This window comes from Artemia franciscana, chromosome 5 (assembly GCF_032884065.1).
Source record: "Artemia franciscana chromosome 5, ASM3288406v1, whole genome shotgun sequence".
NCBI lineage: Eukaryota > Metazoa > Arthropoda > Branchiopoda > Anostraca > Artemiidae > Artemia > Artemia franciscana.
Window position 1 is genome coordinate 4729663 of NC_088867.1, and position 23283 is coordinate 4752945.

At 36.3% G+C, this 23283-nt stretch overlaps 2 protein-coding genes across 2 annotated transcripts in view; one reads left to right on the forward strand and one right to left on the reverse strand.

The window, feature by feature from the left end:
• LOC136026906 (BRCA1-associated RING domain protein 1-like) overlaps window positions 1-23283 on the reverse strand; it is a 128245-nt gene that overhangs the window by 93326 nt on the left and 11636 nt on the right. The window contains exons 3-8 of the mRNA XM_065703728.1: window positions 22959-23044; window positions 20619-20752; window positions 13278-13358; window positions 11719-11918; window positions 6021-6215; window positions 2735-2841 (exon numbers count right to left, since the gene is read on the reverse strand). Coding sequence (XP_065559800.1) covers window positions 2735-2841; window positions 6021-6215; window positions 11719-11918; window positions 13278-13358; window positions 20619-20752; window positions 22959-23044 — 803 coding nt within the window. The remainder of the gene's footprint in view (window positions 1-2734; window positions 2842-6020; window positions 6216-11718; window positions 11919-13277; window positions 13359-20618; window positions 20753-22958; window positions 23045-23283) is intronic.
• LOC136026907 (uncharacterized) overlaps window positions 1-23283 on the forward strand; it is a 144903-nt gene that overhangs the window by 23199 nt on the left and 98421 nt on the right. The gene's annotated exons all lie outside the window — the stretch shown is intronic.

The window sequence follows — 23283 nt, forward strand, 5'->3', positions numbered from 1 at the left end:
GAGGTTAGAAATAAATTATTGAAGATTATGAATGATGTTCAAAAATGGGAAGTACATAGTGATTTTAGGAAAACCTTAAATTAAACCACTGTATAAGAAAGGTGATAAGAGTGAGTGTGGTAATTATCGAGGCATAAGTCTGGTCTTTGTAGGTAGCAAATTACTTAGTAATATGATAATTTTTAGACTGAGAGATGCGGCAGACAAAGTTATAAGAGAAGAACAGTGCGGTTTCAGAAAAGTTAGAGGATGTGTCGGCCAAATTCTTACTCTTAGGTCAATAATTGAGAAGTGCCTGAGCCATCAAACATCTTTGGTCCTCAGTTTTATAGATTATGAGCAATCATTCGATTCTGTTGATAGAAGAGCTTTAGTGAAGATCTTATCCTTGTCAGGTGTACCAGATAAATACAGTAAAATGAATAGTGCTATGTACGAGAATTACACTGCTTCAGTTAAGGTAGGAAATGAGGTTAGAGGCTGGTTTCGTATTAAATCAGGAGTTAAGCAGGGCTGTGTTCTGTCTGCCTTTATATGGATCATCTTGGGATTTTGTTTTAAGGAGCACAGGAAAGGCAATGGGAGACCATAGAATCAAATGGGAAGGAAAAACTCTCCAGAACTTAGGCTAGGAATAAGTGAAGATGAAAAGGTGACGCTGGGTAGCGAAACGATTGATCAGGTGGACAGCTTCACTTACTTTGGTAGTATTATTAGTAAAGAGAGTGGAAGCAGTGAAGATGTTAAAAATAGAATAGCCTAGGCTCAGGGTGATTTTTCAAAAGTTAATATGGGCTCTCCGAAAAGATGATGAAGATTTACTAGATGTTTTCCTAAGAAATTGCCAACAGATTGTTCTGGGCACCTGGCTGAGTGACCGTATTTTAAACAGTAGGCTTTACAAAAAGTGTGGTTCATTCCCGCTTTCTAAGGCTATAATGAGACAAAGGTTGAGATGGCTAGGGTACATTTTGCGGATGAGGGATTACAGATTGCCGAAGATCGTCCTTTTCGGTCAACCGTCTAGCGCTAAACAGAAAGCATGTTTTCAGCGATTGGGATGGGAGGAAGTCATACAGAAAGATTTAAAGGAAATGGGAACTTCCTGGGAGGGTGTAGAGAGAGATACTTTGGAGGAGCGTGCGTAGCTGTGTTGGCCTCAGGTGGCTCGGTGCTGCGGTGAGTTGTTAGCGGTAGTAGTAGTTGCTCCGTTGATTTATCACTAAATCTCCATAGTGAGTTTGAGAAAAAACTTACTAGATGTCAAAAATGAAAGTCTACTTTTGATTATCTTTTCAAAACTTTAGAAGCAGTTGATAAAATAGCAACAGGTCTATAGTTGTTTGAGCCATCCTAGCCGAGTGGTTGGCACACTGGACTTGAAATCCTTCGTCCATGAGAACAAGGATTCGAGTCCTGGTTTTACTGAGTATTTGGTTTAGAGTGGGAGTTAGTGGCATGACTTTATAAGCTTAACCAGAGTCGCCTCGCCTCCAAATGGGTATCTGGAGGAATCCGAGGAAGGTAAACAGGAAAGGTACGCAAAAGCCCAGGATGGCTGGCTCCTTATTGGACTTGCAGGCTGAAGGGTCATGAAACAGAAATCAGAACCGCAGTTAGGGGCTGTATAGCCCAACGCCATGTCATTTACCTTTTTTTGGATAGTTGTTTGGATTGTCTTTATTACGTTTTTAAATAAGGATAAAGTATTAGATACTTTAGGACAATATGGGAAAACATTATTTTTCATACAAGAGTCACAAATATATAAGAGCGAAAAAACAAATTAGCTAGTTGATATTCACGATTCCTTTAACTTGCAAGCATTTTAAATATTTAGCCTAGTAAAACAACCCAAAGTACTATTTTCAAATTCTGAGCGATCATCTCACGCAGAACAACTTTAATTTCTATGCATTCTACAAGTTATATCTTTCATTTGGGGTATTAACCCTAAAGATTCCGAGGAATATTTTACTTCTGCCTTCTTATCTAAGCCTTATTAATAGAGAGGAATAGATGACGATATCTTGAGAGAAAAGCAGCTAAAAACATTATTGTATTTTAAGTATAAAAATTGTATCAGTAGATCCATTATCATAGCAAAAATAGTTAAACTGAAAAGTTCCATCTACCACCAATACAGTTTAAATTCATTTTTACAACTCACTGTAGTATTCATTGTACTTGAGGCCAATACAGCTACGAACGCTCATCTTCCAACCCAATATATTCAAAGCTTCACTCCTTAACGGTTGGACGTGGCAACGCTGACGAAAATTTGGTACTGCCCAAAAAACTCGATAGTATTTAAATAGCTATAGGGAAAACCGTACAAAATCTCGGTTTTCCATGTATAAATGGATCTAAGATGGGTCCAGAGGACACAAAATATTTTCGTTTTGACGCCCTTTGTACTCTATTGATTATTACTATATTACTATAACTTATTATTAACTATATTATTATTACTATACAATATTATTATTACTAACAATATTTTGACTATATTCTAACTATATTATATGGCTATAAGTTTTTTTTTGTATATTATATATTATTACTAATTATATTACTAACTATATTATTATACTAACTATATTATTATTACTATAACAACAAAAACATTAAAGGGCTCAAAGGATGACAAAGAGTATTATTGTCATTTTTAATGAATTCTCTTTATGCACAGCTGTAAGTGAGCATCACACAAAAAAGAGAAAAAATAACTTACACGATTCTTCAACAATCCACAGACCTTTCGCAATGGCTATATAGATCTCGACTGAAGCTTCAACACAACCATGACTTGCTCGGACAACTAAGTGGGTCACTTTATCACTAAAAACGTAACATAAAGTAGTAAAATTACAAGTCAAAACAAGCTAAGCATTAAGCATATAAAATACCCCTCACCCCACAAACTACAAAGGAAGTTTTATACAGCCATTGCATAACCAAAAAGTACGTGTTTTATACAACTATCGCATTTGTATGCGATTGCCATCAATTTTGTAGAGTAGTTCTGACCAAGAGACCGTCTACTTCTCCTCTGGATACAGCGTTGAATTTATCAACATCGATAAGATCAGATGTCGTACTTGTTTTCAAACAATTAAAGGTTAAGTAAGCTATGCCGGACTTAAATCTTTGGCACCCCTAGGCAAAAAATTTTTTTCGGGGAGACACAGAGATTTACCGGTAAATCCCCTAAAATTCGTGTATAGTGGAAGCCCTGAACAGAAGGCAACTGATGCGTGATGAGTCAAAAGCGATGTGAGAGAGAGGTTGTATCACACCTGCCACAGCTGCCATTCCCGTGAGACATCTGACAGTTTGTAAGCGGCTAAGGAATTCCTTTATTGTTTTAAAATCAACTTTCTGTGAATAGACAGCGTAGCAATAGGCAGCAAAGTGCAGTTTTCGTTAAGAAAAAAAAAATCGATGGATTTTTTTGCGCCCCTGGGCATTGTGCACCCCTTTGCCGGGCCCTATGCATAAATTATGGCCTGTAAGTGAGAGAGTATGGACAACTGATAGAAGAAAACTCAAACTTATATGTGAGAAAAAAAAGCAGTGAGCGATACTTTTAAGGAAAATTTTTCCTTAAAAAATAATTAGAAATATTCGTTTTCTTTTTTTTTTTGGTTTTACAACGGGTCAATAAAGAAGAAACAACAATTTTCTGAGAACGAACAAGTATGTGTACTGGTATACATATTTTTACAACTAGCCTTTTTTCTGCATACCAGCCTAGCCCAACTATCGAACTGAAACTTATTACCAAGTTATAGCTACTATCCTAGTTAGGCTTCATGGGCACCAAGGCCAAAAATAAAATAAATTCACTTTAGTATCAATACCCTGAAGATTTTTTTCGGATCTCACCCAAACTTCGTAGTAAATGCCTTTTGCGCCTTTTAAAGGCAGGAACCAATTCGACCTCTGTAGGGGAGGATTTATGGAAACCTTATTGTGGCACAGATATCCTTCCGAAAAGGTTGTCGGATCTCAGCCAAACTCAGCTGTGAGTAAGAGCAAGAGTTAGTGTCCAACTTGTCGTTTTTTTCAGTTCCATAAGAATCATGTTGGGAGGGAAGGCCTCCTCCAAGTTCATCGACCAAAATGGATTTTCTGTCTTTAAGAAAATTTAGTAGAACAAACCAAGCTTTACCTTTTCAGGGTTCAAACAAGATCCAACCTTACTAGGGAGATGAGGTCCTTAAATTCTATCTATCAGGACACCTACTAGGCAGGGTTTTTGGTTTTCATCAAAAATTGATGTCCTTTTTTTCTTTTGAGAGAAAGGGGTTCCTTAAGAGTCGGAATTCCATGGGAGGGTGAGGGGAGCTGGGGTATCTATGAAACAAGTTGTTGGACCACACTTGGTAAAAAAGTGGCAATCAATGTCCTATTTATGCTTTTTCAGAGTCCAGCACTTTTTTAGCCTCTTTGGGGGAGGAATAAGGGAGGAGGCTCCTGAATTCTTGTTTTTAGTACATCTAGCGAAAAGTTACTCCAGATGTAGACAAGAATTCACACAAAGTCAGTGTTTTTCCGGTTGTCATGCAGTCCAACCTCCGTGGGAAAGAGTGGAGTTGGATTAGCGCATGAATATCTTTTTGTCAGCCTAATTATTAGGCCACTTCTTAGAATTTTTTATACAAAATAATCAACAATGGGTCAATAGCCATAGACGGTACTGTGTATCCGTACTCAATCAGGCGGCTGGGATGGATCCACACCTTGTGATCCATATCCATAAGATAAATTCCATTTAAATTCTAATTCCTTTACTATTTTTTGTTGCACCTTTAGAAGGATATAGAGAAATACTATATACACAATCGCTGGTATATCGCTAGATCCCCAAGATCTAATTTCAACTTTTGGAGCCTATTATCCTAGTTAGGCTTCATGGCCACCAGGGCCAAAAATAAACTAAACTCGAGTCTACGTATCAATATATAGAAGAGCTTTTTCAGATCTCACCAAAACTTCGTAGTAAATGCCTTATGCGCCTTTTAAAGGCAGGAATCAATTCGACCATTGTAGGGGAGGATTAATGGAAACCTTATTGTGGCTCAGACATTCTTTCAAAAAGGATGTCAGATCTCAGCCAAACTCAACCTAGATTAAGAGCAAGAGTTAGTCTTTAACTTATCGTTTTTCCAGTTCCAAAACCAATTCTACCAATCCTGTTGGGGAGGAGGGTCTCCTCCCAGTGCATCGACCAAAATAGATTTTATATTTTTAGCAAAATTTGCTAGAACAAACAACACTTTACCTTTTCGGGGTTCGAACAAGATCCAACCTTACTAGGGAGATGAGGTCCTTAAATTCTATCTATCAGGACACCTACTAGGCAGGGTTTTTGGATCTCACTAAAAAATTAATGTCATTTTTTTCTTTTGAGAGAACGGGGTTCCTAAAGGGTCTGAATTTGAAGGGAGGGTGAGGGGGCTAGGGTATCTACGAGTTGTTTGACCACACTTGGTAAAAAGTGGCATTCAATGTCCTATTTATGCATTTTCAGGGTCCAAGACTTTTTAGCCTCTGCGGGGGAGGAATAAGGGCCGAGGGCCTTGAACTCTAGTTTTTTTTGTACATCTAGCGAAAAGATACCCTAGATGTAGACAAGAATTCACACAAAGTGAGTGTTTTTCCGGTGGTCATGTAGTCCAACCACCGTGGGAAGAAAAAGGGTTGGATTCGCTTATTAATATCTTTTCGTCAGCCTAATTATTAAGCCATCTCGTCTAATTTTTATAGAAAATAATCAACAATAGGTCAATAGTCATAGACGGTACTGTGTATCCGTACTCAATCGGGGGTCTGGGATGGATCCACACCTTTTGATACATAACCGTAAGAAAAATCCCGTTTGAATTCTAATTCCTTTACAATTTTTTTTTGCACGCTTAGAAGGTTATAGAGGAATGCTATATACACAATCGTTGGTATATCGCTAGATTTTCAAGATCTAAATTCAACTTTTGGAGTCTAAACGAGTTACTAACCTGAAACTTGCAGCAGTTTTTACTTGTAGGGAGGAACAAAGGCTATTCAACTCCTTCTGATCAGTTTTGCTGAGTTGATGAAAACATACTAAGGTTGAATAAGCGTCGTAAAAGGCAGGCCTCCATGCTAGATACTGTTTTGAGATAACATTTTTCTTCATGGCCACTTTAACTACCTCACTTTGAGCATAATCCCTAAAAGGAAAAAAAATAATCTAAGAATAAATAAAAAGACAATTCTTTTAAGTTCATGCTCTAAAAATCTAGCTTTACAGTAACTCAGAAAGTTTTACACTACATAAATAAAAGCTACAAAAAAAGAATGTTTTTTTCGGATAGAGAAATATCCAATGAGTCTATTATTAAGAGACATTTGAATAACGAAGTTCGGCAAAGGGTAGGATTCATTCTGAAGGGGAGAGGGAAAGAAATCCCTAAAAAAAAAAACCAAAAGAAAATAAAACCTACATCAAACTAATGCAGGTTATGACAAAGTCCCTAGGTTTCTGTGGTATCTCACCAATCCTTTTCCCCCTAGCTCAAAGGTCTCACTGATATCACAGATAGTGCTTTTCTACAGAGGTTCGCACACTAGTTTACGTGCTAAATATTTTTCACATTCAAAATTTCATATTTTATAATGATAAATTGTGTTTAATGTGTTTGATAATGATAAACTTGGGTAAATAGGCAAAGGGTGATTTAGAGCAAAACCTTGGAAGGGGAGGGGACGTGACAAGAGTGCCAATAATTGATCAAAATGACAAGTTTATTTTTTAAAAAGGGTACTCAACTTTTTGAATATCACACTTTTTTGCTCACACTTTCATCTAATATGCTTAAATCATCAGCATAATCTAAGTCCAGGAGCGTTCTTCCTCCCCATTAAAAAGGGTGAAAAACAGAACAAAAACACGGAATGAGGGCGCCAGAAAAAACTTGGCGCCTCCCCCCTGGATCAGCCAATCATTATCTGGTATACGTTCTTAAAAAAGGCAAAAATTTTAGTTCTTTCAATTAAACAACTTCTTTAAAAAATATATTTATAGAAATTTCTTTGTAACAAGTTTAATTCAAAAATTAATTAAAGAAACGACAAAAACAGAGCTGACCTCCCAACAATGCACACTTAAAATGATTAATGGTTAAGAATCTTGAATTTTTTTGAAAAAAAAAAACTTTAGCTAAAGAACATACCACAGACACTGCTAACTTTTATTGCCATCATATTCTTAAAAAAATAAATTCATTTATCTTCATATATGATAGCTTTTTAAATACTCAAGATCGACTTTACAATAAAAACAACCCCCCCCCCGAGAGTCTCAAAAGCCACGAGTGTACAATTGAAACAATGTTACCATCCTGTTTTATTTTCTAAGAAGTAATGCTAAGAAGGCTAAAAGTTCTCATCTTCTTTTCTGACCAGAAAGTGATTACAGAACCAAAACCCATTTTTTGCCAAACTTGAAATTCAAAACTGGGTCCTAGCTTAACTGGTACCGGGCAAAGTAAAACTAAAATTCTAAAATAAAAAAAAAAACATTTGCTCTCTAGTTTCACCTTCAGTGTTAATCTGGCGCAATGGAAAACTATGAAAATAACAAAGTTGAACTAAATTTTGAACACTGAAGTAAATTTAAACTAGATCCACGTTGCCTGAGCAACGTGAAGTGTTGCGGCAACCTTTGTCCGTCTTCGCCGAATAAAGCGTTGCGAAAGCAACACTTTGGTTTTGTTTCTTTGCTATCGATTAAAACGCTGAAGTTGTCAGGCTATCGAAGCTTTTAAGACGTTATGTTCAAAGAAGAACGCGATCAGTAATCACATGATCAAAGGCTATTCCTCAGCGTTGAAAAAACAACAATAACAAAAGAATATCGAAAGAAGGGACTAAATTGACTTTGCAGCCAGTTGAACTTTATCCTTTTCAATCATAGACATCGTGACGGATCAAGACTTGGAATAATATCTTATATAATCTAGTCGGTATTATAAAGCTATCCGTAACTTTTTAGGATCAAAATACCATAGATGACACTCTATTAATTATTACGAAACTGCCTCGTGGTTTTACGTAATCGTTTGTGCCCTTGCGTAAACACTTAATTCTAGGTTACAGTGAGTATGGGTAGGCTGCACCAACTAGCAAAAGTTACAAACCCCTCTTCACTAAAGATGACTGTAGCCTAACAGACAATTATTACTTACAAGTCCCCTACATATCTTACCACTGGAACCAACTCGGTCTTATCATCAAATACACTGGAAACAGGAAACTGCCGAATATGCTTATGAGCTAACAGCTGACCTTTCCTTACAAGTCTCCTACATGTCTCACAATTGGTATCGGCTTATTTTTGGTTTCAGTGTACCCTACTACTGAATTTGTCAACCCCTTGAAACTTTCAAACTAGTTTATCTCATGAAGGAATTTTGTATCAAAAAATGGATGACATATACTTTGATCAGCTCATCAAGAGCTTTTGATTGCCATCGAAAAAAAGTTCTATCTGTCTTAGTTCAAAAGTTGATTTTTTTTGCCGTAGGCCAACTTTCTAACGTCACCACTTAGAAAGGATTAAAGGATAGGCTCCAATTTCTTTAGCAATGACAGAAGTTTTAAAGTTTAAGAGGTACATCTGATAATATTTCTCTACCTGAATCCCAAGTCCGAAAATACAAATGATAAACCCAGCCAAAATCACGGCAGCACTTTCGGACCCGTGGGAAAATGCCGCTTCTTTGCTTCTGTAAATTTTTCTATATACCACTCAAAGAAGATATATTGGCTGTGGGGCCGGGTAACTGCCGCATATATTTAACACTTATAGATTTTAGTCCATCTTCAATTTGATAGTTGTGCGTGCCTGCTTGCCTGCTAGAACGTGGATTTCCACTCGAAAGCAGAAACATGGTTTGATGAAACGAAAGCTTGGCTGCACAACTTCAGATACTCCTCTCTGACATAGACTATATAACTCCACTTCACTTCACACACCATAGGCTCTGGCTCGTGGACAAGCAAAAACCATCCTTTTTGGCCCCAGGCAAGAGTTCTGCGGAGCTTTCCAAAATGTAATGCCATATTCACCAATCTGGCCTGAGGTCCACACTTTCCATAAAAACAGCACAAGTTAGACCCTTACCAGTTTCCAGGAATAAGCCGACATCGGCGGCATAGAAAAAAAAAAGAAAAAAAAAAAAAAAAAAAAAAGGAAAAACCAAGGTGTTGCTATCGCAACACAAATACCTACCGTTAAAGTAAATAAACGTCAGATTAAAGTAACGGTAACGCTGAAGTAAATTTAAATATGTAAATTTAAATACATAACAGTACTTTACATAACAGTACATAACAGTACTGTATTACACTAATCATTCTTTATTATCAAGTTAATAATGAGGGCCTTTTAAAAATAATTACACTCAAACAGCTGGTGGTAACGAACGGTAAATCGCACTAATAATAACCGACACTTTAAAACTAGAGTTTTGATAACAATTTATGTCTAGTATATAACAAAATATATCAGCGCTTCATGGGGACTTTGATTTTGTTTACTAAATTCAAGGGTAACTAAAAAATAAACGAGCCCGAGAGAATTTACCGGATTTTTGGAAAAGGGCCAAAAACCCCCCAAAAAGGGTGGGTGATAATTACACCATCAAAGATAGCATATCATAGAACAGAACCCTATCGCACAGGTTGCAAATCTTCATATGCAAAAATGAGAAATTTTGCATTTTGTCCGAGAAGAGTGGTCAGGGAGTCGTGTTTATTTGCTTATTTTGTTATTCAAACACGTAACTGATACCACAATTACCAGATTACAGCTCCAAAAGCCAAGCATCCTGTTTGGACATGCTCAAACAAAAAATAAACAATTCTACCAGGGAGATGAATTTAATTATTGGATTTTTCAAATAAACTAATTATAAATTTGAAATTCTACATCTGTATATTTCTCATAGCCTAGTTGTTGTGGGCGTATATGGATGCGATAGCCTAGGACACGATATGGACGTATTACCAAATATGAGCAAAATACCTAAAAACGATGACAAAATAATTTTGAAAACTTACATGGATTTTTTTTTACAAGATTCATGTTCCGACCAGTCTAAAGCCAGAAATTCTACCAAAAGGACAAAATACTTCTATTAATAGATTCGTTAGAATCAGAACACTAATTCAAAATTGATATTACTTATGCTTGTTCTTGGAAAATGTCCAAACCAAGGTCATGGACCTAATGATCGGTCAAGGGTATAATTCAAGCAACCACAGAAATGGGTCAGTTTTTTAGGGTCAAATATTACTAATGCTTTTTCCAAAAGAATGACATAACCCAGGTCATCAACTTAATAGCCTGATCAGACCTAAACCAATTTTTTCAGAGAAAAGGACCTGGCCCAGGTCATCAACTAAATGACATACACAGACCTTATCCCAATTGATATTACTTACACTTTTTTTTTAATAGAATGTTGATGACCTAACCCAGGTCATCAACTTAATAGCCGGATCAGACCTAATCCAGCTTTTTCAAAGAGAATGAACAAACCAAAGTCTTCAACCACAGACATAATCAGACTTAACCCCAATTTGCATTGAGCCTTTTCTAAAAGAATGACCTAACCCAGGTCATAAAACCCAACGACATAATCAGACCTAACCCCAATTGATATTACTTATGCTTTTTCTAAAAGAATGACCTAACCCAGGTTATCAACTTAATAGCCAGATCAGATCTACCCCAGATGTTTCAAAGAGCAAAAAAAACACCTAACCCAACTTAATTACATAATCAGACCTAGCCCCAATTGATATTACTTATGTTTTTTCTAAAAGGATCATCAACCTGAAATAATCAGACTTAATCCCAATTGATATTACTTAAGCTTTTTCTTAGATAATAACCTAATTCAGATCATTGACCAAATGATCTGATCGTACCTAACTCAGAATTTACATCACTTGCGCTTTTCTTTGAGAATGACCTAACCCAGGTCATTAGCCACATTGACCACCTAATGTCCTAAGCAGACCTATTACATAATGACATTATTTGTGATTTTTCTCAATGAATGACATAAACTTGGTTAAAAATACGGAATTTTCCCTATTTTTGCATATTTTCAACATGTTTTTTCAGTCTTAAAAATGAATTGGCAAATTTCAAAAAATTAATCAGGTAGATGGATTAAGCTCGATCTTAGCAATCGACAGAGAACCAAAATTGTCGGCTCATGTTGAGACAATTAAACTACAGAAAAGCAAGACACCAAAAAACATACACAGGGATCATGAATACTCCCAATGAAGTTCTCCCATGTAGATCAAGGACCACTTACAAGGAGTAGAGGAAGGGGTCCTGAAAACGGCAAAGTGGATATTAAAGGAAATTTTTGAAAAATCGCAATATTTGAAGATGGCAGGGGGATGGCATATAAATGCTCCAAGGGTCAATCATGATCAGTAGGGGTATTTGATATCCCTGATCTAAGGCTATCAATGAAATCTTTTTCTTATCAAAGATAAAGAAAAGACAAACATAAAGGTAGAATCGTACAAATCGCATAAAGCATAAATCTCTAAAATGGATTATTCTTTGAATAAGTGTCAAACAGATATTAATCAAGGCAGATAGAAGAACACATAAATAAAATAGAAAAACAAGACAGAAATACTCACAATGGAGTTTTACCCCGTATATTTCGTACGGATGGATCAGCTCCATGAGTCCTGAGTAGTTCCACTACAGACACAAGCCCGGCCAGTGCTGCTTCATGCAACGATGTTTCTAATGAATCACCACCAGGAGTGTCTGGATGAGCTCCTGCGCCTAAGAGAGCCTCAACAACTGACAAATGACTTCGCACAGTAGCCTCATGCTATAATCATAAAAATTGATAGCCAAATGTGGCAGAATACTTCTTTTTAAGCAGATCTAATTTAGGCTATTTAACAAATTTCTCTATTACATATAGAGTTTAGGCTAATCTTACATATAGGGTATTTAATAAGGCAGGATCCTATATTACATGTAAAATCCCGAATGATCACTTAAATTTCCCGTGAAATAAATGCAAATGATTGACTATTCGGGCATTTGTTGGGCCCCTGGCCCTAATTATCAGATAAATGTTTTATTTGCAAATTATTATTACTTTTTCTCTAAACTCAATTTTTCACTTATGGCCCTAACTATTAGCAAAATGTTCTTTTGTCCTTTTTTACCTTCTTTAAACTCATTTTTCCTTTTTTTGGCTTATTTGCTAATTAGTTTGTGTCTGAAAACCCACGTCTGGGGATGAGTCATCTCACTGGCTAGACAACGAATTTTGACCGTTTGATGATGTGGGGTTAAAAAAGGTGGATACTCTTTGATTAGATTGATAAGGTGGTTTTGCGCATTTCCCATGGCATCCCCAATTGGGAAAGCAGTATGAGGCAGAAAGCTCTGGTAAAAGTAAAAAGTTTCTCTCTATGCAGTTCAGTTCAGTTTAGCATTCAGTCCCAATGGCATCCCCAATTGGGAAAGCAGTATGAGGCAGAAAGCTCTGGTAAAAGTAAAAAGTTTCTCTCTGCAGTTCAGTTCAGTTTAGCATTTTAGAAGATACATAGAACGGTTCTTACAGTTTACAAGTACCAATATTTTATCTCCTAGCCTAAGTTTCACGTTTTGGAAGTTTCGCTAAGATCTTTATTTTTAGGAGGGTTACTTCTCATATATTATTGTTGACATATCTCAAATGAGAAAAGATATCAGGATGCCTCACTTTAAAGATTAAGCCGGTTTTGAGTATAGATGAAGTTACCGGTTCATTTATACTTAATAGATTTTCTCCCTCTCCCAACCTCGCGCCAAGCGCGGTGGTCTGTGAGTAGTAATGTATGTAAGTGACAAGTGATTAGACACGTCAAAAAGAGATTTCCAACGAGCGCTTTATTCTTCCCTGGACAATTCGGTTGGTTATAAGGACACAACCATACCAGTCGTAATTTGAATAGGTTTGGAGTGGAGCCCAGGCTTCAATATTACTATGGCCACATCACATTACCTCCAATAGCATTCTATAATTTTTTTCTTTTCTCCATTTACATAAGGTGCATTCTGACTATGAAGAAAAGACCCATGAAGACCACTTTAATTAGTATTATTTGGTGTCTGTAGCATTTTAACGTCATTACAACTACTTAGCTGTTTTAATTTTGTATAGTATAATGACTCCAATGTATACAATACTTACAAGAGGTGTCCATCCAGCGTTGTCTTTTACGTTGGGATTTGCACCCTGATTGAGAAGATCGTTTACTTTGCCCAATTGTCCCTTAAAAAGAAGCCTCAATATAATTGCATAAGTGATAGCTATGCCATTTAATACATAGACGACAAATTATTTAAAGTAAAAGAGTCATTCCATGTTAAATCACCCAGTAAATAATTAATTTGAAACCCACCTCTTTAGATTTTGATGAAACTTGGCACAATTATTGCATTTGCTATCCTATTGATAAATACCAAATTTTATTTCTCTATCTCTTATAGTTTTTTTTCTACAAATTCTTTAATTTTCTTAATTTAACGTGATTTTAGGCCTTGGATTTTGCATCCTGCAATGTAACTTGTAGCTTAAAAAATTAATATCTTGAAAACCATTTGAGATATCACCATGAATCTTTGCATAATATTTAATTAATATATTTAAAATAGAGAAAAAATACATTCACTAACCTATCTCAACTCCAAAAAATAATAAAATATTATAATCAGAATTCTTTTTTTATTTGTAAACCATTGTCGGGATTTACTAAAATTGCAATATCTCAGGTCTCAGACCTGGTAGAGTGTTCATATTTTTTTTTAAATACTCCTAGATACATAGGCTAACAGATAAACAAAAAAGATGTATGGCTTTTTCACATTATTATTCGATCTTTTTCAAAAATTATTTGATTCTTTTATTATCTACTATTTTCTCAGGTACGGAACTCTTTTCCGACCTGTCGGCATATATCCCATTTGTGGAACTCCTTTCCACCATGTCAGCCCTTAACTCCCCTTCCAAAAAACCTTACACCTTCCAAAAAATTACAACCTGTGTCAGAATTAACCGAGGAAGAAAAAGAATTAATTCAACTTAGATCTGGAATCGATTTAATTGAATTTAAAAATGTTTGTTCCCATCACAGCTACTACTTTCTGAGTGTGTTTGAAAAATATCAAACAGTATGCATAGATCCATTAAAAAAACACAAAAAGCCAATAAAAAAGCCACTAAGAAATGTATCTTTAAGTTTTTCAACACAATTGTGTGAAAAAAATATTTTTATTAAACCTGGACAAAAGATATGCCCTTCATGTCGAAACTTCTGTGAAGAAAAAACTAAAATCACTGAAAATGAATCTGATCACGAACTAATGATTGAATTGGATTCGTTTGAATCTAGAAATGTCTCCCTTTCACAAACAAATGCAGCCTTAGATGATTAGGATTTAACTCCAATTAAACTTCATAATTTGCCATCACATAGTAAGGGATTGTATTACAAAAGAAAAGTTGAAAAAGTAACAAAAGAAGTAAAGAAAAAAATCTCCAAAGCTCTAGATTATGACATTGGAACATCAGAAGATGAAAAAGAAGACGAAAGAAATTTTATCGAAAAAGCAGAAGATTTTGATAGGCTTGTGGGCCTTTTAAAAGAAAAACTTATGCCTGTTGGGAGATCCCAAAAAGTCCAGATTCTGACTTTGGTGCCAGAATCTTGGAGCCAGAAAAAAGTTGCTACAGAATTTTAGGTGACCGAATATATGGTAAAACAAGCAAGAAAACTTAAACGAGAGAAAGGTATCCTAGCTATCCCTGACCCTAAAAAAGGTAACACGCTCTCCGAAAACACAGTTAAACTAGTCATAGACTTTTACCAAAGTGATGAGAATTCATGAGTTTTACCTGGAGCAAAAGATAAAGTGAGCATTAAAAGAAATATTTATAGGCAAAAAAGACTTATTCTCAGTAATTTGAGAGAGCTTTACTCTTGTTTTAAATGGGAATGCCCCGACTTGAAAATAGGACTCTTGAAATTTTGCAGTATAAGACCAAAGTGGTGTGTCCTTGCTGTGTCAGCAGGTACCCATACAGTATGTGTATGCAGCATACACCAGAATGTGAAATTGTTACTAGATGCTGTAAAAATTGAAGAAAGTTACAAAGATTTGATCAAGATGTTGGTTTGTAATGTTGAAAATAGTGAGTGTATGCTACGCCATTGTGACAACTGTCCGTCCGATGATGCCCTGATCGAATACTTAACTGCAAAATTGAGCGAAGATTATGATTTAGAAGAAGAAATAATTATAAGCCAATGGGTTAATACTGACAGGACAGAAATGGTTAAGCAATCAATCAGCGTTGAAGGCTTTATTTCTTTACTGAGCAAATATGCAGAAAACCTAATCCCACATTCATATATTACAAAATCACAGTCTAAAACTTTCAAAAAACTGAAAGAAGATCCGCCTTTGAATACAGCAATTGTAGTAATGGATTTCAGTGAAAATTATTCTTACACCATTCAAAATGAAATTCAAAGTTATCACTGGAACAGAGGTGGATGCACAATTCATCCAGTGGGACTCTACTTGAAAAAGGATGATAAAGTTTTAATTTCCAACCATTGTTTCATAAGTGATGATTTACAACATGACACTTGTCTTGTGAATTCCATACAAAAAGAAATTTCGAAATGGCTGAAAGAAAATCATCCCGAACTAAACCAAGTTCATTATTTCACTCACGGCTGTGCTGGTCAATACAAAAATAGAAATAGTTTCAAAAACCTAACAAACCATCATGAAGATTTTGGAAGGAAAGCCGAACATTCATTCTTTGCAACAAGCCATGGGAAATCAAAATGTGATGGCTTGGGAGGAACTGTAAAGAGGATTTTGAGAAAAGCCAGCCTTCAACTTTCAGATGAAAATCAAATCAAGACAGCAACTGCAGTTTATGACTTCTGTAAATTCAACATTGAAAAAATAAACTTTCGCTTTATTGACAAAAAAAAAAAAAAAAAATGCTGAAGCTTTCAGATTGGAGTTAGCATCACAATTTTCAACCACCAAGACTATTCCCGGTACTAGAAGTTTCCATTATTTTAAACCATTAAATACAAATGAAATTGAAATAAGGAGGACTACTGATAGTCCTAATCCTACTCTAATGTTCTCTTTTGATTCTGCTATGGATTGGGTCTGCATTCAACCATCTTTAAACGATTATGTGGCTGCAAACTATGATGGAAAGTGGTACTTTGGACTCATTAAAACTGTGTTTCATGAAGAAGAAGATGCTGAAATTCTTTTTCTTCACCCTCCAGGACCTGCTGCCAGCTTTTACTGGCCTCAAAGAGGAGACTTGCGCATAATACTTTTGGAGCACATTATCAGTGCAGTTGATGCACCGCAATCAAGTAGCACTGACAGAATGTGCTACTTCAAAAAAGAGTGTATCAGAAAAACAGAAGAGTGTTGGATGAAGTGGAAAAAATATAACAAGCAGAACTAGTAATTGCTGTAAAAGATAGTGATTCTTAGACTTCAGTTTTTATTTTGTTTCACTTTTATTAAATATAAGTAAACTGCAAATTTATAATTTCTTAATAATATTCTACTTTTTGGAATATTAACTAAACATGTGAAAAAGCCATATATCTTTTTTGATTATCTGTTAGCCTAGGTATCTAGGAGTATGTAAAAAAAATATGAACACTCTACCAGGTCTGAGACCTGGGATATTGCAATTTTAGTAAATCCTGACAATGGTTTACAAATAAAAAAAAATTCTGATTATAATATTTTTATTATTTTTTGGAGTTGAGATAGCTTAGTGAATGTATTTTTTCTTTATTTAAAATATATTTATTAAATATTATGCAAAGTTTCATGGTGATATCTCAAATAGTTTTCAAGATACTAATTTTTTAAGCTACAAGTTACATTGCAAGACACGAAATCCGAGGCTTAAAATCACGTTAAATTAAGAAAATTAAAAAATTTGTAGAAAAAAAAAACTATAATAGATAGAGAAATAAAATTTGGTATTTATCAATAGGATAGCAAATGCAACAATTGTGCCAAGTTTCATCAAGATCTAAAGAGGTGGGTTACATGACCTGGTTGACTTGACATGGAATGACCCAAAAGTCAAAATTTGACAAGAAATAGGAAACACTCGAAAATCAAATAAAACTTCATGCTGTCACAGAATGCTCCGATGATATTCAGAAAATTTGCAAATCGCCTGAAACATCGGAAACCAGAAATAAAATTACAAAGAGAAAAGGAAGGAGAAAAATTATACCAAGAGAAAATGCTTTTTTTTACCAGACGGTTCATATACCTTAACCAAACCAGTAATGTAACCTATCTTTTTTTTCATTTGCCAGCTATTCTAATAAATGAAGTTGATCATTTTGGCTTCTGAAAGGTTAATGAGTTTCCTACAACGTTCGAAGAAAGCAGTTACAGATAACGTTATTAAAATAATTTTGAAGTTTTCTCTTGTATTGCATACTAGTGGGACTATGTTGCAGCAAATACTACAATTAGAGTTGACCATTCAAGTCAGCCAAATTCATCCAAGAGGAATCCCCCCTCCCTTCATACCTAAGCAAACTCAAAACTTCTCATATAAAAACGCATGGATTAATAGAGAGAAAGAGAGAGAGGAGGAGAGGGAGAGAGAGAGAGAGAGAGAGAGAGAGAGAGAGAGAGAGAGAGAGAGAGAGAGAGAGAGAGAGAGAGAGAGAGAGAGAGAGAGAGAGAGAGAGAGAGAGAGAGAGAGAGAGAGAGAGAGAGAGAGAGAGAGAGAGAGAGAGTGAGTGAGATAACGGTATATTTAAACAACAATCGTAGCTCAAATGGCTAATTTGATGTTGGACTACAAAACATGTTATGTTTTACTATTATATAATGACGTAGAAAAAAGGGACGAAAGAGTTCTGGTAGTGGTTTGTCCGAGCACGCACAGGCACAAGTTTTAGCTTCTGTCTCGTACGACTGACTGTCGGGGCTTTTGGGAGTAAGTGTTGAGCAGGGTTAGACAGCAGCATTTTGTCAAACCTTAGGCTAAGGTCGCCCAAACGGAGTTCCAAACTTTGGAGTTCAAGGGTTGCTAGGACATCGTGGTAGGAAGTGTCATTATTACTCAGGATGATCCCGATTGCTAGTTTTTGGACTGACCCCAGTTCCTGCATTAGCTAGGCAGTTCTTAATACTGACGGGTCCCAGACAGGAAAATGCGAATTCAAGTATGGGGTGTACGTAGCATAGGTATGCCCAAAGAAAACTGTCGATGTTGCACCCGAAACGACGGATTTTTGAAAGGGTTTGCAGAGATGCGTTAGCTTAAAGGATCACACTATTAATATGGGTAGTAAAGGTGCAAACCTGTGAGAAAGTGACATCAAGTATTTTCACCTCACTAACAACAGCGAAAGGAGCTTTAAGGGGGGGGGAAAGAAGTCTCTCTTTCGCGGATTCAGTTTAAGTATTTTTGACTTAACAGAGTTAATAGTCAATTTCGTATCGGAGCACTGTGAAATTAGTAGATCGAAAGAGATTTCTGTGAATTGCTTGGTGGAGACATTGCAATGAAGAAGATAGGCGAGCAAGAGCGATAAATTTGCATATGTCGTTATGTTTTACCAGCAAGTAGTTGATGATGGCATGAGACCTCATTCCTGTCAGTTTCGTCCCTTGCGGGGCACCGCATGTTATTTTACTCCACTCTGAGTAACAGTCCTCTTCGTGTAATGCAAATATTTTATGCTGTCTTTCAGACAGAAAATCGAGCACAATGGCTAACGTTTGGCGTTTAGTACCGACTCTTTTCAGGTTTTGGCAGGCCATTAGGTGTGATTGGAGCTCAAAAGCTTTGTGAAAGTTGATGGCTGCTAGGTCGACAGAACAACCCTGCTTTTCAAGCCACTTCAGGATCTGATGGTACATTCTGATTAGGTATATAGACGTCCCGAATTTTGGAAGTCCGCCATATTGGTATTTGCCAATAGTCTCACTTACTTGCTCTAGTAGCCGCTGCAAAATGAACAATTCTGTCACTTTTGCTAGGCATGGCGTTAGGGAGATTGGTCGTAAATCATCACATGACTTGGGCGGGGTCATTTGGGAATTGCACGGATATTGGCCTTTTTCCACGTTCTAGGAAATGTCCCGGATGCAATGCACTGGTTTATAAGAACCGAGAGTGGTAGGTCTAGGAACAAAGCAAATTCACGTATGAGCTTTACAGGGATTTTGCCTGGGAATGGAGAGACGTTTGTCTTTGCTTTCCTGATTTCGCTATAAGCCTCAAATTGACGAAGTGCTATTGTGCCTTCGTTGGGGCGACCATCAAGAAACGAGGCTTCCACCTGGGGGGGGGGGGGGGGAACGGCTGGAAAAGTGGTACAAATTGAGGTGAAAAATGCATTGACATCACTGGACCAAAGCATTCACCCATTATCGTCAGATATCTTGAAACTGGTTTTTGAAACATTTCCACTCATCACTTTGACCGAGCGGTGCCACTTTGCAGGTTCAGTGCTGAGCAGGGGGTCAAGTTTTCACGATCATACTTGCATTTTGTATTTCTGATCATGTTAACTATTAGGTTTCTTTTGGTCGCTCCCTGCTTTCTCTTGCCGCTCGAGTCAAGACAACTGCGTTCACGGACCAGGGCCTTAATAGTGGGCGCAGTCCATGGCTTGTCATATTCACTTTTAACCACAGACTTTGTTGGAAATATCTCGAGGTACTTGGAGTAAAATTTTTAACCGAAAGCGCACAACCTTTGCTAAAGAGGAACGTCCGTTGAAACTTCTGGGAAGTCATATTCGGCAATCCAGCGGCCGTATTCACGGATTGCAGTCAGTTATTGGTCTAGTAGTGATCCGTGAAAGCTTGAAGCGACGACTTCAACAGGAGCGATTCTGGAACTCAAAAATAGAGTGGAAAAAGCTGGATAAGTCAATATCATTTTCACCATGGAGAACCAACTTTCGCGCACAAATATAAAGCTAAACTGTGGTAAGATGTTTCCTTAGACGGACGGTGCAAGTGAAACTAGATTGATTGTTAAATGATTAATCCTAATCATTTAACACTGAGAAGCTTTCTTTATTGTTTGGGCATGGTCGACTTTATTACTAATTTATAAAATCGTCCAATTAGCTGAAGGTATGGAAAAGAATAATTACACTTTTTCGTTGAGGAGGAAGGAGGAATGGTTAAACATAGTTCTTAGTTTGGAGTATCACTTTTATTTACAAACTTAAATACAGGGGGTCATATACTATGTTCTCTTGGGGTTAGATATTAACAGGTTTCCAAGAAATAGCACAAGCTTTCTCAGAGTCAACAGACCCAGTATTTTATTTATTTTTTAGGGGGGGCCTATATAGGATTTTTGGCTCAACAAATTCCTCCAGCGTATGAAGTGAGCCATATTGATAAAAACTGCGTAAAGTTGAATTGCAGCCATGGATCGTTCTTCTTCCTTCTGTTTTCTTATGAGGGAGAATGTACTTACCAAGATACTAGCAATATGAAGTGCAGTCTCTCCTTTATTATTCTTCTTCATCAGATCAGCTGTACGACCAGGAGAACGCTTATCAGAGCCTTTGGGTGAGACAGGTGCCATCTTCTTGCCGGGTTTTTCTCGAACTAAAAAAAAAATTGACATGAATCAAACAAGCCAAAAAAAAAAAAATGACTAAAACCAACACTAAACATGGAAATAAATCTTAGGCTTAAGACTATTGATATAAATTACAAAACCTCGAACACTGTATATAGCAATGAATAGTTAACAACACAATTGTATACCTACACATCCTTGAAAACAAGGGAAATAGAGACTAGTCCCTCTCACAAAGGGCATTTTTATAGCTAAGAAATTGAAGTCTATTGATAAACCAACCTCAAGACTCAACACGCTTAACTGATTGATTCACTCAACTATCAAATCTCATTGTCAAGGCTTAGATACCTAAAAACCAATGACCCCACCGTTTCTGTAATATGAATGCATAATTCACTACCCGTTCCCTGCAAGACCCACATTGCAACCTTAGATCTAACTTACTACGTCCATACTTATCCGAAAGGCCTCTCACTGAGGGTATGAACGTTTGGCCTAAAAATTAACTTTTTGGGCTTCATTTTGTTCTGACGTGGTTGAAGTATCAGATCTTAGTGTCATTGCGTTCTGAAGACACTTGTGGCTTTTTGTCTTTTTTTATTCGAAAAAAGTCTATAATTGGAGTCTCTCCACTTTTCGATTGTAAAAATATTTAGAAATGAAACGTTTAATATGACAATTCCTTTTGCCATCTTTTGAAGTTAGAAAAAAAGCTAACAGCACTAAATTGGACAGAGCAAATTCATTTTGTTCTGACGTGGTTAAAGTATCAGATCTCAGTCTCATTTCGTTCTAAAGACACTTATGGGTTTGTGTCTTTTTTATTCGAAAAAAAGAGCCTACACTCTTGATCGCAGTCTCCAGGAGACTTGAGTAAGTATCCATCTCTTGATTGTAGAAATACTTAGAAAAGAAACAATTAACATGGTGATTTTTGAAAGTCAAGTGACACAATACATAGTCACACAAATGACCTCTACAATCAGTGTTTGAATTCAACTTTTATTAAATTTCACAATTGATCGTAAGGCTGATAAAAAGAAATACTTGTGCAGACACCTGCATATTGCTTCATAACTTTAATTAAAACATTTCTCTTTTTAGAATGATATTGTGCAACTTAGTAATTATGTAACCCATGCAGCAAATTATAAGGCAGATAAAAAAAATATTTCTGAGGAGTTTTACACATTTCTGTTTCAAATTTCATTTTTTTTTCTTCAAAGGTTTTTTTTAAACATTTCTTTCAAGAACAAAGAGCTATAAGATAATTGCCCCTATTTACGGGGACCAATCCAAATATGTAATATTGGATTCCCAGTCAACATTAATTGCGTCCCCATAACCTCAACTTCCCATTGGATGTATAATTACTGATAAGGAGCTATAACGGAACGGGAGACTCTTACCCCGACACCGGTTTTAGTTAGGGTTTGCGAACTATAGTTATTTTACATTACCATAATTAATAAATTTCATAGTAACGTTCATAAATGCAAATTTAGATTTTTGGCTTAGCTCTCTTGTTGCATCCCCTTTAAAATATAAACTAACTAATTATATTTCGATTTTCATCATCGTCCAATTATCTTTGCTTGTTGTCATATACTTGCTTTCCCATGGCAACGCTGGTTCAACCGGATCCACGCAAATAAGGTTCGGCTGTTTAATTCCTTCGAAAAATTCCCCAATAGAGTACTTCTTCGGCGGAAAATCTCCCCCTCCACCACGAGAAAAAACTGGGCAATTCCGACTTCGCTCAAAATTTTCTCCGGACAATTCCGCCGCAACATCTCCACATGCAAAATTCAGCTATATAAAATGAATTTCCTAAAGGATTTCTAGCAAATTTCTCCGTGTAAAATTTCCCCTGGAAACTGCAACAAACACTAGCCAGAAACAGAAAGGAATCGGGGTTCACAAAATACGATCATTAATCACAAATTCATTAATTTCGTTACTCACAAATTCCATTAAGGAACCGGAATAATATACTCAATCACAAGTATTACCACACAAATAAGAAAATAAGCTTATTTAATATAATAAAGCTAAATGCAAAAATATACATAAACATTGATTTTGGCAGATGAAGAAGGGGAAGGGGGGTATAATCGAGTCCATAGAAAATTGATTATTGTCCACACTCTTGATATTGGAACTCCTCCCCCCTGACTCATCCTGTACAGGTGCATGGGTACATATTAAAGAAGAGATGCATCAACTTACCCTTCTTTTCTTCAGGTTCACTGTAAATTTTCTTATCATGTTCTTTGCCAAGTTCAAGGATAGATTCTTGAGTGTCTTTCACACATCTGCAGTAAGACAAATCAGCATAATTGTTGTAATAATTTAATTCAGAGTTTTATCAAGATTTATACTGATATGGCAGTGCTATTTCTTATCGCCAAAGCTCTACCAAACAATGGCTGTCTAAACTAACACTCCTTCAGAACATTTTAGAATTATTATCAACATAGCAGTCATAAACATAGAGGCAGGGTTGTCACTACCTTTCATTTACCATCAAATTAGGTTATCTTTTTTCGCTCTT